The sequence below is a fragment of the Peromyscus californicus genome, unplaced genomic scaffold (assembly GCF_007827085.1).
Source record: "Peromyscus californicus insignis strain IS unplaced genomic scaffold, ASM782708v3 Scaffold_4__1_contigs__length_199733344, whole genome shotgun sequence".
Taxonomy (NCBI): domain Eukaryota; kingdom Metazoa; phylum Chordata; class Mammalia; order Rodentia; family Cricetidae; genus Peromyscus; species Peromyscus californicus.
Genome location: NW_026294562.1, coordinates 95000995 through 95015219, shown reverse-complemented (window position 1 = coordinate 95015219; position 14225 = coordinate 95000995). Strand labels below are relative to the sequence as shown.

The following is a 14225-nucleotide window of genomic DNA, read 5'->3' as shown; positions in this document are numbered from 1 at the left end:
GAGCAGCACAGTTCAGCTGAGATTCATTCTGGATGAGGACTGACAAGCTTCCAGTCTGAGGAAACAGGATCAGCTGAGGAACTGGCGAGGTGAGGTAGCTGTGGTTTGTTCTGCTTCTCTGATCTTCCAGCATTCACCCCAATAACTGGCTTCAGGTTTGATTTTATTAATAAGAACTTTGAAGATTCATGCTACACCAACTAGGGGAAGTATTCAAATAGTGGAAACTATGGGGAGTAATTCTCATTTAAACCACCATACTCTGCTCCCTGGGACCCATAGGCCTTATGTCTATATCATAATGCAAAATGAATTTAATACAAATTCATAAGTCCCTGTAGTCTTTCACAGCCTCAGCACTGTTTAAAAGTCTAAAGTCTCTTCTAATGTAACCCCTTCAAAATCAAAAAGCATGTCACATACTTCCAACATATAATGATACAGAATATACATTTCCATTCCAAAAAGGAAGAATGAGTCATAGTAAGAAATACAGAACTAAAGCAAGACCTGAACCCAGCAGGGAAAACAGCAACTCCTATAGCTCCATGTCCAATGTCAAGGGGCTTAGATGGACCGGCCACTCCAGCTTTGCTGCCTGAGGCATACATCTCTTTCTTGAGCTGGTACCATTCTCTTTATTCTGGCTATGGCATCTCTGACATCTTGGAGTCCCCACTCCAGCTCAGGTTTCACTTTCAGAGCTTCACACAATGGCTTCTCAGGGCTTTCATGTAGGGACTCCCCTGACACATGCTGCCTGGCCTCAGGAGCTCTTGCAAACTATGGAAGGATAATTCACAACTGCTTCACCCCTAAATCCTTCATGCCTATAAAGCCACCATCACGTGGATAACACTATCAAGTTCCTCTATGAGGTTAGATGGACTCTAGTCCTTCATACCTCTAAAGCCAGCACCACATGGATAATACTATCAAGTTCCTCTATGAGTTCAGATGGACCCCAGTCCTTGAACCGCATTAGCAGCAGCTTTTGTTTTTGCTTCCTTGGAGCAGAAAACCCTTGGACTTTCTCTCACAAGTTAGAAGCTTAGTTGGATGGGGCCTTGCCCAGAGGGCATCCTTCTGTAGCCAGAGCTTTTTCTCTGTCCCATCTGGTCCCGCAGCAACTTATAAAATAATCACTCAGAGGCTTAATATTAATTACAAACTATTTGGCCTATGGCTCAAGCTTATTATTAGCTAGTTTTTACATCTTAAATTAACCCATTTCTATTAATTTATGTATCACCACATGTCTCATGGCTTTACCTGTGTTCTATTACATCTTGCTCCTCCAGCAGCTCCCAGCGGCTCCCCTAACTCCACCTTCTTCTCCCTGTATCTTTGCTTGGATTTCCTACCTGGCTATAACCTGTCTTGCCATAGGCCAGAGCAGCTTCGTTATTAACCAATGGTACCAACACATATTCACAGCATACAGAAAGACCATCCCACGGCACCCTCCCTTTTATTTCAGTTCACAGAGGTTTCATTTTAATGGAACTAATCTTAACCATTACAACCTCTCTTCCAACACATGCCTTGGCTGTAACATTAAGCTTCCTAGTGTTTTTTTTCTTTCCAAGCTGTACACTTTGTATTTCCTTCTGCCCCACTTGTTCTTTATCATCATGGACCTAAATTAGCATTATCAATAACAATCATACTAGAGACTCAGTGTTATACTGTCTTGATAGTTCCTCTGCCAAAGTAATTAATCTATTACTTTTTAATTTAACCTTTGGCAAGTTCTTAAGAAGGTGGCCAGATTCTTTGCCAAAATATCACAAGAATGGCTTCCCATAACAGTTGCTATTACATTATTTGCTTCCCTTTGAAATCTACTGAGCCAAAAAAAATGTAGATATTTCTTGAAGTGTCTACAAATGACTAAAGTATTAAGAGAGGCATCTCTTTCCCATGATTTACTAATCTAAGGTAGAGTTTCTTTGGGTGATTTCCAACATCACATGGCTTCTCAGCAACTCAGATGGTATGTAAAACTACTTTTCTTTCCCATAATTTCACCACAGCCCTTTTCATCTCCTTGTTTCTCAGGCTGTAGATAAGTGGATTCAGCAGAAGGGTAAGCAGTGTGTATGCCAATGACATCAGTTTCTTAGTGTCTGGTGAGTACCCAGATTTGGGCTGTAGATTAGTCATGCCGGCTATGCCATAAAAGAGAGTAACAGATGTGAGATGTGAGGCACACGTAGAAAAGGCCTTCTGCCTCCCTGTAGAAGCTGGCATCTTCAGGATGGTGAAGACAATTCGGATGTAAGACAAGAGAATCAATAATAAGGTGTTGCATTTATCTATTTATTCTTTATCAGTAAAAACTCAGGAGTCAGATATTGGGGTAAGAATTTGAATGAACAGAGAAGTGGCAGAGAAGTAATCAGTGAACTCCTATCTCCGTTGTTCCTCCATCCAAAAGGGCTGAGGCCCTGAGCCCCGTCCTACTACTTCTTGCCTCTCTATCTGTCCTCAGTCCTCCAAAACCTCTGTAATTAATTTTGGTCTCAAAGCAAGCTTTATTGTCAGAATGTGATCAAAATATCACACAACAAGAAGGGGACCATGACAATCAAAATGGTGCCTGTGAAGGCATAGACTTCAAACAGGAACGGGTCTGCACATGCAAGCTCCAGCACTGGAGGAGTCTCACAGAAGAGATGGTTAATTTCCCTGTGGCCACAGTAGGAGAAAATAAACACCCACGTGGTGTGCACAATAGCCACCATGATCCCCAGTATCCATGAGAACGTCACTAGTTTCACGAAGACCCTTTTGTTTCTGATCACCAGGTAGGACAGAGAACGGCAAATTACAGCATATCAGTCATAAACCATTGTTTCCAGAAGATGGCCCCTTAAGCTCTGCTGACAGCAAAATTCAACCACTTTTCTAGCCCGAAGATCCAAAGTCTTCTACATTCCTTCAAAAAGCAATATGGTCAAGTTCTTCATAGCAACACCCCACTCTCTAGTACCAACTTCTATATTAGTTACTTTTCTGTGGCTATGACAAAACACAATGCCAAGGCAACTTACAGAAGAGTTTATTTGTGCTTACAGATCCAGAGGGATAACAGTCCATCATGGCAAGTAAGCAGGGTGGTAAGCCACAGTCAGGACAGCAGGAAGCTGAGAGCGCACATCCTCAACCACAAGCACAAAGCAGAGAATGCTCTTATTTTATTGAGGCAGAGTTTCACTATGAAATTCAAGTTGTCCTTGAACTTATGAGCGTAAGCTAGCCCTGAACTCCATATCTTCCTGCCATGAATTTCCATGTGCTGGGATTACAAGTGTATACCACCTCACAATGATGGTTAAAATATATAACCACAGCAGGCCTCATTCCATCAGTTGTCATTTCAGGAATCTGCCATAGAATAAATAGTAAGATCACCAAGCATATGAACATTTGGAACTACATGTTTATTGAAGTATTGTCTTAATGGCAACACTCTACAATGACCTGTCTATATCAACAGTACAGAAATAAATCAATAAACTGTTCCTGTATCATGTGTTATGAAAACACGTATATCTTAAAAGCAATAGACTACAGAGTTAAAAGAGAGGGATAATTATATATATATATTAAAATATGTTATAAAGAATTTTAAAATATATTTAAAGGATTTTAAATTTTTAAAAATAATTATAAGAATTAAAATTTTTATATTAAATTTTCAGACTAGATTATAAAAATACTATATTAAAAACAAAATAGACTTTTAAAAAATTAAAAGTAAAGAGTTGTTTTAGAAAGAAAGAATTAAACATATTCTCATCAAGGAATTTAGTGTTTTCATCCTCTTAATTCATACACAGTTCAATTATGATCTATCTGAATATCACATGACTTCCCAACAAATCAGGTTGTGTTGAAAACCACTTTTCTTTCCCATAATTTCATCACGGCCCTTTTCATCTCCTTGTTTCTCAGGCTGTAGATAAGTGGATTCAGTAGAGGAGTAAGCAGAGAGTAAGCCAATGACATCAGTTTCTTGGTGTCTGGTGAGTACCTGGATTTGGGCTGTAAATAGGTCATACTAGCTGTGCCATAGAAGAGGGTGACAGATGTGAGATGAGAGGCACACGTAGAAAAGGCCTTCTGCCTCCCTGTAGAGGCTGGCATCCTCAGGATGGTGGAGAGAATTCGGATGTAAGACAAGAGAATCAACAAGAAGGGAGTCAAAATGATCAGAATAGTACCTGTGAAGGCATAGATTTCAAAGAAAAAAATGTCAGCACATGCAAGCTCCAGCACTGCTGGGGTTTCACAGGAGATGTGATTGATTTCATTAGGGCCACAGTAGGGGAAACTAAACACCCATGTGGTCTGCAGAGTAGTCATCATGGTACCCAAGACCCAGGAGCACATCACCAGTTTCACAAAGACCCTTTTGTTCATAATCACCGGGTAGGACAGAGGATGGCAGATTGCAGCAAATCGGTCATAAGCCATCGCCCCCAGGAGAAAACACTCAGACCCACCAAAGAGAAGAATGAAATACATCTGTGCAAAACAGCCCCCAAAGGAAATGGTGGCTTTCTGGGTGGTCAGGACCACCAGCATTTCAGGCATGATGGCTGTGCTGAATCCAGTTTCCACTACTGACAAGTTCTGCAGGAACAGATACATGGGGATGTGCAGGCTCTGGTCCAGGAAGATGATGGTGATAATGAGGGCGTTTCCCATTAGAGTCACAAGATAAATAACCAAGAAAGCCCCAAACATCTGCCCTTGGAGTTCAGGATAGTTAGAAAATCCCAAAAGAATGAACTCAGCCACAAAGCTGTCATTCTGCCCCCTCATCACTGTAGTGGAGCCTTGGGTCATTTTAGAAACATAGTGTGTAAAAATAGAATCACAGTTCTGGCTCCAGCTTCCATTCACTGGAGGAATTCTGTCAGAGCACTACAGGAGAAGACTATCCTCACAAAATTATCCATTTCAATTCTAGAGAATGGCTAAACATTTGGATTAATGGATCTTTTATACATAAGAAGGGAAAATAAAGATTCTGGCTTAGAAATCTAGTCTGAAAATCATAAAATGTTTTGAAAGTTGTACACTATATACTTTGCATTTAATCAAACCCCAAAAGTAAATACAAATAATTTATAATTCCATTTCTGGCCTCATACTGTTATTAGAGATGTATCTTTTACTTAACTATATTAAATATAAAATTTTAAACCATGGAGGACAACATGTAGAAAAGATATATTAATCATTTAGCTATAACAGTGTTATGCACATCTGTTTGAGATATTCACTACATTTAAAATTAGGGTGTTCTTGACAGATTGTGGTCAATATTCCATAGAAACTCATAGAAAAGCTGTATACTAAACTTATCTATATTAGTTGACACCAACATGTTTGAATGAGTTTCAATCTTAGTAGTTTCAGCCTAGAATGGACGTAGTCAATTCTCTTGGAGTTTACCTAAGTGTGATTTTTTTAGGACTAAATGCTAGGGTCCCTCCTTGTGACCATGATAACAAAAGGAAATGTTCATCTGGGGGTCATTACAAAACTTTCATCTAAAAGTTTTCACTCTACTCCTCTTGTCCCTCTCCCAATTTCCTCTACATCAGAAAGTTCATGAAATCATTAAGGACTTACTCAGCAAGCCCTGATCAAGTAGCTACCATTTTCCAGGCACAGTACAGTCACATCTGTTCTGTTAACTTCTAAAATTCAGTAAGAGTTAAGAGCACTGCATAAAACAGGCATGAGTTACTAGACGCATGGCATGTATCTCTGACACACCTCGGGTCTCTATCTCTTATCTCTACCTCTACCTTTCCTCTTATTGCCAACTGACATAGTATTTTCATATATAGAAATCCTACCCCATGTAAGAGCACAACTATGAAGAACAAAGTTTTTTGTTGGCTTCTTGGATATATACACAATGCCTGCAACAGTCCCGGGATCATAAGGAACATTAAGACAATATTTCTAGAATAAAAGAAATGGGGAAAAATCTAGGCTCTATCTTTAATGAAAAGGGTGTCTAAAAGAAAGGGGAAACCAGTCATAACAGACTGGGGAAGAATTGAGAAGTAATAAGATGTGGCTTGGGAAATTAAATGAGGGAACCTTTGTGTATAGATGGCAAGAAGAGATAACAATAGTAACCACAGGTTGTCATGGTAGAAGGATGAGAGAAGAAAGACAGAAGGATGAAGACTGATGTGCTCAACTCAGAAGGTCCTGGGGTGGTGCCACAGGGTTAGAATGGAGCCTTCTGGCCTCTGTGTGATATTCTGAAACACATAGGAAGTTAACCAAGGGAGATGAGGAAGCCAGGGTCACAAAGAGACACAGCCATTTGAAGATATATAACATGACCTTCAGTGCAGGTCTTTAGGACATTAGTAGAGTAGAAGATAAGTTTATTCTTGAGTTGGCCTGTGGTCGTAGATTCAAGCCAATTGCCTGTATCAAAATTTTTGACTGTCAGAAAAAAATCTCTTAAAATTGGAGCTGAGGTGATAGCTCCGTTGGTAATGTGCTTGCTCTGAAAGCATGAGGACCTGAGATTCAATCACTAGAATCCACACAAAAAGCCTGGCATTGTGGTGTAGACTTCTAATCCCAATTCTGAGCAAGCAGAAACAGGAAGTTCCCTGGGACGAACTGGCTAATCAGAGGATTCTAATCTGCAAGCCCCAAGACTCAGTGGGAGGCCCTGTATCAAAAAACAAGCTCCTGAGGAACATATAACATTGAGCTTTGGCCTCCACATGCATGCAACCACACTGGCAAATGTGTGCATGCACACACACACACACACACACACACACACACACACACACACACATACACACACCCCACCTCATACAACAGGTAGTATAGTCTCTGGGAAAATCCAAAATTCATGTGTACTAAATTCTAAATGTATAAAAGTGATTGGTTATAAGTTTTTTTAAATATTTTATTTTTAAAACTTTCATTGGACCAACTAACAATGTACAATAGAATAAAACTGTCTTTAGCAGCACGGTAGGATGGCTACAGCAGACAATTCATTGTGCATTCCAATACAGCTAGTAAAGATTTGCAATGTCCCCACCAAAAAGGAAAGATAAATGTCTGAGATGACATAAACAGCAACTGTCCTGATGTGATCATTACACACTGTACACAAGTACTGACACGTGACTCTGTTCTTCATAAGTGTGTGAAATGACTATGAGAAAATGAAAAACAAACGTATTTAAAAGCCACAAGCAAAAGAACTATCATGAGAGTTAAAATGAACTGACCATAAATGCTTTCTCAATTATTAAAACACTCTTACATTGTTCTAAATAACTCTAATAGGTAGTATTAGGCAGGCTCTCTTTTCTTCAAGCTTTACCTTGTACATGAAGAAAGGTAAGAGTTGGACTCACTGACCTAATACACCAGTCAGAACCATCTAGGATTTGATGGTTAATACATACAAAGTACTTATTCCTGAAATCATTGTCTGCTCTCCTCTCAAAAAAGAAACAAGAAAAAATTAGCAGGCATCAAACCAAAACGTCTCTTGATCCAGATTCCTCGGCCACACCTAGTGATCCCTGAGCACTGAGGTATCTCACTTCCACAGCATCTCCAGTCAAGAATTGTGAAGGAAATCCTCTAACAGACACAGCAAGACAAGTAGAGGCTGTGGTCTCTTATTTCATGACTGTCTCTAGGATTTTCATACTACATAATCAGTAGTTTTAACACTGATCAAAAGTCACTTACTCATAATATGATTTAGTGACTCGGTGCTGTTTTATAACATTACGTAACATGGAGTCATGTGCCTTGGTGAATCTCTCCTTGAAGAACTTGGAATCACTGTGCATAGATCTTCTCATATTTGATATTGTGACTCAAGAGACTATAACTTGGCCTCTCAGGTGAGAAAGCTCAAGAGACAAGCTTAGTACTTACTCTTGAAATGTCCATGGGGAATAAATAACTCTTATGCAGGAGACTTGACTTCACCATGACATCTCCCAATAGGATTTGATAATCAGAGCCTAAATGAATACTGCATAACATGGAAGAAGGGAGGGGTGAGTGAAAGTGTGGCCTAGAGAGAGAGGATTTGGTTAGACAGAATGCACAGTCTATACAATGGTGGGAAGCAAGGCAGATGAATGGAAGACTCTTGGTAGGAAGCCTCCATGTCCCCACAACCAGAACTTTCACCCGGTCTAGAAGATAATGGAATCACTGAAGTACTTTAGGGGAAAAAATCATTACAATTGACCTCAAACACAAACTCTTGACTGACTTGGCTGGCTTTGAGCTGAACTTCTCTTCTTCTGTCACTTTCTCTATAAAAGAAAAATACTGTTATTAATCTCATAGGGCATATATAAACCAGGAACTCAGGATTCAGTCCATACTGGCTAGAGCAGTGGAAGATCATTCACTCCTCCCCAGGAGAACACAGAGTTAGTTGCATAGGCCTGCAAGTGGGGCCTTGCCAGAATTCAAGAGATGCGCACAAGGTTCTCTTTTTCAATTTCGAAACTCTGATTTGGGGGAGGAATTTTCTTTCTGAGAAAGCCTTCCCTTCCTGCATCAATGAGACTCTGGATAAAACTCAGAGATGAGTTCTTTTGATCTGTGTCATGTGAAATGGACCACTTGTTTTGCAGAATGAGGTTTTCATCCTCAGAATCCACTCCAAGGAGACACACACACACACACACACACACACACACACACACACACACACACACTCCTAAATCAATCTCTGTAGTGGAATGACATGTCTAAGCATACATCAGTTACATGCCTCAGGAACAGGAAGTAGCCAAACATAGACTTCCATTATTTCTACCCCAGAATATCTGTTGAAATCAAACTAATCTGCTCTAAGTTGCTCCATATTGTACAAAGCAATGGATTCTCAGACTGTGCCTTGCGTTTAGAGGCCTTTATCCCAATGAGTTCTGGCCAAGATTCCATTTTACAAGCAGCATTTGATTCCATTTTGAGGATGGGGCATGACTATTCACCTGAGTTCACATGCAAGTGGCACCATCTGTCCAGTACCAGTCACACAGCACAGACTGATAAATGACATTCCTGGGAGTAGAAAAGATGCCAATCTATAAATTTATCTAGGGGAATTGCTATTGTAGAACTACATGAGTGTATTAAGATCATAAAAGGAAATTAGTCCCAATAGATATCAGAGATATAAGACCAAGAAATAATCTTCTCACCTGGACCCCACAATGAGATGGACAATTAAAACTGTGGTGGAGGTGTCCCCTGCTAACCTGTTATCTGACGGAACCCACTGGCAGAGAACCCATTCCCAACTTTCCCAGGGATTTGTTCAGCTCAGCTTGTGCTGTGGCAGGAATCTATTCAACTGCTATATGCTAGTCATCCTGTTTACTCCTATGGACCCACCATCCACCCACCTACCCATTCTTCTTCTGATCCCTCTCTTCCTCTTCACCCTCTGTAGCTGAACTCAACTCCGTAAGTCCTGTGCTAAGCCTGTGACGCTCAGGACCTCTGCCACTTCCTCAAGTTCTTATCTGCAGCTGTTTTAGTCTTTATCTTATCAGCACAGGCTCTACTTACATTTCTATCTGCCTACTTGTGAAACTTTTTGAACTCTGCTATGGCCTTGTAACCCTTTGAAGCTGTTCTATAACCTATCTATATACAAAGATATAAATATATTTACTGTGTGGTATGTGCTGTGTGATTGCAGTACATTCCAAAATCTTAGGAATTATATGGAACACTATGCCATGAAAACTGTACCAAGTCAAAACTCAAAGTAGAAAAAGTAAAGTTGTAAGGGAAAAAGAAAAAATCTAAGCATAGGATGTGAATACTTACCCTAATATGGCGCTTTCTTAGAAAATTGGGAATCAATCTCCCCCAAGATCCAGCTATACCACTCTTGGGCATATACCCAAGAAATGCTCAACCACACCATAAGAGCACTTGCTCAGCTATGTTCATATCAGCATTGTTTGTAATAGCCAGAACATGGAAACAACCCAGATGCCCTTCAACTGAAGAATGGATAAACAAAATGTGGTACATATACACAATGGAATACTACTCAGCAGAGAAAAACAATGGCATCATGAGGTTTGCAGACAAATGGATGGATCTAGAAAAAATCATCCTGAGTGAGGTAACCCAGACTCAGAAAGACAAACATGGTATGTACTCACTCATAGCAGGATACTAGACATGAAACAAGGATGACTTGTCTGCTACTCACATCACCAGGGAGGCTACCTGGAAAACAGGACCCCAAGAAAGACACAGGGATCGCCCAATGACAGAGAAATGGAATGAGATCTACATGAACAGCCTGGACATGAGTGGGGGTAAGGAAAGGCGAGGGTTGAGGGAAAGAGAGCTTGGGGGAGCGGGAGATCCCAGCTGGATCAACAACAGAGAGGGAGAACAAGGAATAGGAGACCATGGTAAATGAAGACCACATGAGAATAGGAAGAAGCAAAGTGCTAGAGAGGCCCACAGAAATCCACAAAGATACCCACACAACAGACTGCTGGCAATGGTCGAGAGACAGCCCGATCTGACCTACTCTGGTGATGGGATGGCCAAACACCCTAATTGTTGTGCTAGAAACCTCATCCAACTACTGAGGGATCTGGATGCAGAGATCCATGACTAGGCCCTGGGTGGATCTCTGGGAGTCCAATTAGCGAGAATGAGGAGGGTTTATATGAGCGAGAATTGTTGAGACCAAGGTTGGATAAAGCACAGGGACAAATAGCCAAATGAATGGAAACACATGAACTATGAACCAATGGCTGAGGGGTCCCCACTGGATCAGGCCCTCCGAATGGGTGAGACAGTTGATTGGCTTGATCTGTTTGGGAGGCATCCAGGCAGTGGGACCAGATCTTGTGCTCATTGCATGAGTTGGCTGTTTGAAACCTGGGGCCTATGCAGGATTGTTTGGCTCGGCCTGGGAGGAGGGGACTAGACCTACCTGGACTGAGTCTACCAGGTTGACCTCAGTCTGTGGGGAAGGCTTTGCCCTGGAGGAGATGGGAATGGGGGGGGAGGGTTGGGGGGAAGGTGAGGGGGACGGGAGGGGGAAGAACAAGGAAATCCGTGGCTGATATGTAGAACTGAATTGTATTGCAAAATAAATTAAAATAAATTAAAAAAAAAGAAAATATAAAAATTCATTGTATGAAAAAAAAACAACATGTACACATATCAGTGTTTTCAGACCACAGACAATGTCAGAGGGAACATTCATGAATAAGTTTAGAAGGACTGTTCCTAGGAATGATAGTGGAGAGAGTTTTGGGAAGTGGTTTGTATTTACTTAATGCATTTCCTGCTAGCTTTTCTTTTGTGATAAATAAAAACAAGGTTTGTGAGCAAGAAAATGAAGTTTGGATGTTTCTCATGGAAAGGGCAAGGAGGAACACACCTGTAATTCTAGCATTCAGAGGCAGAAGGATCCCAAGTCCTAGGTTAGCCTGGGCTACACAAAAACCCATCTGAAAAATATACAAGAAATAAAAAGGAGAGAGAGAGAGAAAGATGGAGAGAGATCTGTCCTCCTGGACACATCACACAAAAAAATGAATGAGAAACTAGAATCTAAACTTCATATTTTAAAACCAGGTCATAGTTTACAATATGGGAGAGATATGGTGAGGTCAAACAGAATGGGGGGAGGGAGTCAGAAAGATGCATCATAGCCACCTAAGACCAAGACAAGAGACTTGGTCTCTAATATGAGTTCTCAAAGTGTCATTCCTCTGTCATCAGCATCAGAGACTCAGAGGGCATGTACAGGAGGACATTACTAGACCCTACAACAGATCTACCACATCCACACCTTCAAGGATTGACACAAATATGTGTTACTATTAATCTACACAATTCTCAAAAGGATTAAAATAAGCTGTTCTCACTTGTAGAATATTGAAATTAAAGGCACTGGAAAAACAGCAGAAACAAAGTCACTCTGACCTTTCTGTTGACCCTCAAATCAGGAGATGGAGTCCTCATGGGAAATAAACAGCATCTTTGTTCTCAACCATGCGACATTGACACTGTGAGGATTCCACACACATCCTGTTAAAAATCACTCATTCTGTAAGCTTTCCACATAATCTATTTGCTTCTTCAGAACTCACCATCGCCAGTCCAAACCAGTATGTAAGTGACTGGCTGTGTTTCCTATTTCCTTATTCTTATCCCTGAAATCCATCTTGTGTCAATTTAACTCTCAGGTCTGGGAAGTCCCTGTGAGTATGCCAGCAGAGCCTTCTACTCCTACATCTCATGCACACTAAACCATCACAGTGCTATGCCCTGGAGCACAAAAGCCATGGTCCTCTTGTTTCAGCAAGAACAGCTGCATGGGAAGATGATAATAAAGCTTTCTCTGGGCCTGTTTTGGCAGGAGAGAGAAAGTGGGTGTGACTGACCACAGATCACTCAACTCCACTCAGTTTCAGAAAACCCTGGGTGAGACCTTTTGATCCATGAGCTCCAGTGTTCCAACAGCAGGAGACCAGAGAAGGAAAACCTCATCTTCAGCCTGAAGCTGTAATCTGTATCATAGAGCAGCAGGTTTCAAGCTTCAAAGCATGTGCACATCACCTGAGTGCTTAGTGAAATGCAGATTGGAATCATGAAATCTGCCTGGCTCAACACAGAGTGGGGAGTTTGTGGGGAATGTTTCTGCATATCCTGAGTCATTCCTGCAGGCAGGGACTATGTGGGGCCCTTCGTCCAAACAAACACCACAGATGAATGGTCAAGAGAAAAGATGGGAGCTGACCCAAAGAGACTGCACATTGCAGTAATTTGAACACTAGATGATGAATGCCATGAGAAAGGTAAAGGATGTACAAAGAGTATTTAAGAAAGAACAGGGAGCAGATATAGCTGTAGCCAAAAAATAGAGCTAAGTATATGTTTTTATGTGTATGTGCACATACAAGCCTATGCATGCATGCAACTGTGTCTGTATGTGAGTGTGTGTGTGTGTGTGTGTGTGTGCGTGTGTGTGTGTGTATGCACATAGTATCACTTTGTACATATGGAAGCTGAGAGACCACTTGCTAGAATAAGTTCTTTCCTGGGTCCTGGTGATCAAACTCGGGTTATCAGGCTTAGTGGCCAGTGCCTTTTATACATTGAACACTCTTGCTGGCCCAAGAGCTAAGAATTTCTAAAAATAGAATTTATGAAATAAAATCACAAAACCAAACATGATAAATGCTCATAGACAATATCACAGAACATAAAAATGGATAAAACAATAATTAATGGGGTTCAAAGGAGATTAACTTTTAAAAATCAAAATACGGTATCCAGAGTACAGATTAGGAGCATAGATGTGGAAAGTTGGAGCTATAGTGAGAACAGAACAGTCAGGCAAAGTAAAATGAGAATCAAAAGAACCTAAAATAAGCCAAGTGAAAAATGCACTCAGCCAAGAGTGATGGAGGTGAAGGAGGAGGGGTCAGAACCAGCTACTGATCACATTTGAGGACAGCCAGGGCTACAGGAGACCCCACAAGAAAATGAAGAGAAAATACAGACTTCAGAGGATAGACGTTCTAGTTATAACTCTGCCATGGATTTTTCGTTTTGGGTGGTGGGTAATATATAAAGATATATTGATACTAGAAGTGTAAAATTCCATGTGCAGCTAGCTCTGCAGCTTCAGAATGGCTGTTCTAACCAAGCAGAACTTTATTGAGCTGTATAGATGTTGGGTCTTGTGAATTTCACCAAGTAATATTATTTGCAAAGTCTTTATAATAAAGTTGCAATTATAAACTACAGACTTATAGAACTAGAAAAAGGATCCAGTACACACCTAGGAAAGGGAAAAATATCAAAGGACTGACACGTAATGGGGTCTGAGTAGTGTCTCATATAGTACGGGGAGTGCGAAAGAGAAAGGGAGAGATGCTGAGAGAGTGCCTGGCACAGAAGGGTTCTTAACACTCATTCATCTTTTTATTGAGCACACTGTGATAGCTGAGCTGTAACTTTTTCTTTTCCTTTTTCTTTTTCTTTTTCTCTCTCAAGAACAGTGTCTCCTTATGTCTCTCATCACACCCTCCCCAACTCCTGAGCTCAAGGAGCCCTCCTTCCTCATCTGCACTAACCCACTAATACTGTCATTATCAGTGATCCTCACTGTGTCTCTAAAG

The 14225-nt window shown here is 40.9% G+C and overlaps 1 protein-coding gene and 1 pseudogene across 1 annotated transcript; both read right to left on the bottom strand.

The window, feature by feature from the left end:
• Positions 1-1989: 1989 nt before the first annotated feature.
• On the bottom strand, positions 1990-2855 carry LOC128123852 (olfactory receptor 10A3-like; annotated as a pseudogene).
• A 1033-nt stretch (positions 2856-3888) lies between these two features.
• On the bottom strand, positions 3889-4848 carry LOC128095375 (olfactory receptor 10A6-like). The gene has a single exon (XM_052714249.1). The coding sequence runs from the start codon at positions 4831-4833 to the stop codon at positions 3889-3891; it is 945 nt and encodes a 314-aa protein (XP_052570209.1). The 5' UTR covers positions 4834-4848.
• Between the last annotated feature and the right edge of the window lie 9377 nt (positions 4849-14225).

What these genes read in the sequence shown, in the direction of transcription:
- LOC128095375 (XM_052714249.1), bottom strand. Translation starts at nt 4,833, where the DNA reads ATGAGGGGGCAGAATGACAGCTTTGTGGCTGAGTTCATTCTTTTGGGA.